This window comes from Rhincodon typus, chromosome 14, assembly GCF_021869965.1.
Source record: "Rhincodon typus isolate 14 chromosome 14, sRhiTyp1.1, whole genome shotgun sequence".
Classification (NCBI taxonomy): domain Eukaryota; kingdom Metazoa; phylum Chordata; class Chondrichthyes; order Orectolobiformes; family Rhincodontidae; genus Rhincodon; species Rhincodon typus.
The window spans coordinates 484,633-487,703 of NC_063345.1; the positions used below are offsets into that span (position 1 = coordinate 484,633).

Below are 3,071 nucleotides of genomic sequence, written 5' to 3' on the forward strand. Positions count from 1 at the left end.
GGGGGACGGAGGGGGTGTTGTGGGAATGACAAGGGGCGGGGGACGGAGGGGGTGTTGTGGGAATGGAGGACTGTTGAGTGTGTAAAGTGTTGCTTGGATCCCGGGCTCTTCCGGTTTATGGGCTGGCGGGTGACGTAACGGCGCCGCCGCACAAAGAGAGTAGCGCCATATTGAAGTCCCACAGCCCCTCCCCCACTACCCCCTACAACCCCCAACCACCACCACAACCACCCCCCCAGAACCGGGAAATACCCCTCCCCCACCGTCGGGTGAAGCCTTACCTTAATGCCGTAGGGAGGCTCGTCGAACGTCACCAGCATGTACCTGTCTCCACGGCTGGCGGGGTCCCGGGCCCGGAGCTGTAAAGACAGAGAGAGCACCGTGAGTGAGGAAGCGCGGGCCAGTGGATGGGGCGGGGGGATCGTTATCTTTCAAATGGCTCTCCGCTTTTTACCTTCATAAAGATCTCCACGGCACCCTTGGCGATGTCCAGGTAACTGGTGCCCAGGTAGGTTCGCTGATTCATAGAGGCGGACGTATCTATGAGGAACAGTAAGATGGGCATCGTTGGGCCGGGACCTGGGCCTGGTCGAGGCCCGAAGGGGGGAGGGGGAGCGCTCGGCTGCGGCCGCCGCTGGAAGTGACTCGGAGCCCACGAGGGCCGCGCGCTCTCAGCCGCCGCGCGCGCCCGCGCTGACAGGGGTGGCCCCGCACCTTGCGCGTGCACGGCACAGCCGGGCCAGCTTCCGGAGGGGCGGTGCCAAGCTGCCACGTGACCATACGCCCGGCTTGAACACTAACTGAGCCGAGCATTCTGGGAGATGTAGTCTCTATCAGAAGAATCAGTGCTGCAAATCTCAGTTGGATATTTGCAGGTAGAGATGGTCAAGCCCTGAAACGTCAACAAAAACAGAAATTGCTGGAAAAGCTCAGCAGGTCAGAAATGTTAACTCTGTGTTTCTCCTCATGGATGTTGCCTCACCAACAGTGTAGTTTAAGCTATTGCTGTGTCTATTTCACAACAGAATCAGAATGTTAGAACTGTGACTGTACAAAAACAGTCTTTTTGACCCATTGTTTCAATGCCCATTCTTCAAATGAGTTCATGGTATCAGCGAATCTCCTGCTTTTACTCCATATCCTTACATATTATTTTATCCAAGTAAGCACCAATTGCCATCTTGAATGTCTGAAATAAACCTGCTTCCCCCACATTCAATGAAGGCACAAAAGATAGTGGCAATACTTTTAATGTACTAGTCTTGCATTTAAGACCAGTGAGTTGAAGGAGTTGATTAACGCATAGGAATGTGGTATCACTGTGATCACAGAGATACGGTTGAGGAAGGAAGGGCTCGAGATCCTCAGTATTCCATCATATGGAATCTTTGAGAGAGATGGGGGGGCGGGTAACGTGTAAAAGAGGCAGTAATGTCGCAATATTGATCAGTCAATTACTACAAATGAAGGGAAGATATCTTCAAAGGTTCCTTAAATAAGGCCATGTGGGTAGAATGTAAAACCAAAAAAAGGGAGCGATCACTTTGCTGGACTGTGTGCTTTAGTTCACCAAGCAGTTAGAGAGATAAACATATATGCAGGCAGATTTGTTTTATTCACTCATGGGACATGGGTGTAGTCCCTATGCTGTAGGTAAACACTGTTAGAGAGGGAATTCCAGGTTGTTGACCCAGCAACACTGAAGGAACAGGGATATGATTCCAAGACAGGATGGTGATTGGCTTGGAGGGGAACTTGCATGGGGTGGTGTTCCCATGTTTTTGCTGCCCTTGATCTAGATGGAAGTGGTCATGAGTTTGGAAGGTGCTATTTCATCTATTTTTGATGAATTTCTGCAGTGCATCTTGTAGATAGTACACACTGCCACTTCTGAGTGCCGGTCATGGATGCTTGTGGATGTGGTATCATCAAGTGGGCTGCCTTGCCCTGGATGGTGTCAAGCTTCTAGAATGTTATTGGAGCTGCACTCAGCCAGGCAAATGTGAAATATTCTATCACACTCCTGACATGTGCCTTGCAGGTTGTGAACAGGCTTTGGGGAGCCAGGAGGTGAGTTACTTGCTGCAGTATTCCGAGCTTCTGACCTGCTCTTACAGCCACTGTGTTTATGTGGCAAGTCCAGTTCAGTTTCTGGTCAACCCCAAGGATGTTGTTAATGGGGGATGGTGACAACAGTGAGCATCAAACTATGGTGGTTGCCTGGAATTTGTGTGACATGAATGTTACTTGCTACTTATCAGCCCAAGCCTGGGTATTGTCCCAGTCCTGTTGCATTTGAACATTGACTGCTTCAGTATCTGAGGAGTCACAAATGGTGCTGAACGTTGTGCAATCATACCCACTTCTTACCTTATGATAAAGAGAAGGTCATTGATGAAGCAGTTGAAGATAGTTGGGCATAGGACACTATTCTGAGGAACTCCTGCAGAGATATCCTGGAACTGAAATGACTGAGCTCCAACAACCACAACCAACTTCCTGTCTCCCAGGTATAGAACATAGGACAGTACAGGCCCTTCGGCCCACGGTGTTGTGCTGAACTTTTACCCTAATCCTAAGGTCTACCTAACCTCCACCCCTACCTTATACTATCATCCATATGCCTATCTAATAGCTGCTTAAATGCCCCTAATGAGGCCGACTCCACGACCTGCTCCGGCCAATGCATTCCAAGCCCCGACCACTCTCTGAGTAAAGAACCTACCTCTGATGTCTCCCTGATACCTACCTCCTTTCACTTTAAAACTATGTCCCCTCGTAATAGCTACCTCCACCCGAGGAAAAAGTCTCTGGCTGTCCACTCTATCTATACCTCTGATCATTTTGTACACCTCTATCAAGTCACCTCTCATCCTTCATCGTTCTAAACAGAAAAGCCCCAGCTCTCTCAACCTTTCCTCCTAAGACCTTCCCTCCATTCCAGGCAACATCCTAGTAAATCTCCTCTGCACCTTTTCCAACGCTTCCACATCTTTCCTGTAATGAGGTGACCAGAACTGGACACAATACTCCAGATGTGGCCGAACCAGGCTTTTGTATAGCGGGAGCAT

The 3,071-nt window shown here is 49.8% G+C and overlaps 1 protein-coding gene across 1 annotated transcript in view; it reads right to left on the reverse strand.

Annotated features, from left to right (window-relative positions):
- Nucleotides 1-697, reverse strand: part of LOC109911555 (integrator complex subunit 6-like) — a 6,285-nt gene extending 5,588 nt beyond the window's left edge. The window contains exons 1-2 of the mRNA XM_048605246.1: nucleotides 455-697; nucleotides 282-359 (exon numbers count right to left, since the gene is read on the reverse strand). Coding sequence (XP_048461203.1) covers nucleotides 282-359; nucleotides 455-565 — 189 coding nt within the window. The 5' untranslated portion in view covers nucleotides 566-697. The remainder of the gene's footprint in view (nucleotides 1-281; nucleotides 360-454) is intronic.
- Nucleotides 698-3,071: the final 2,374 nt, after the last annotated feature.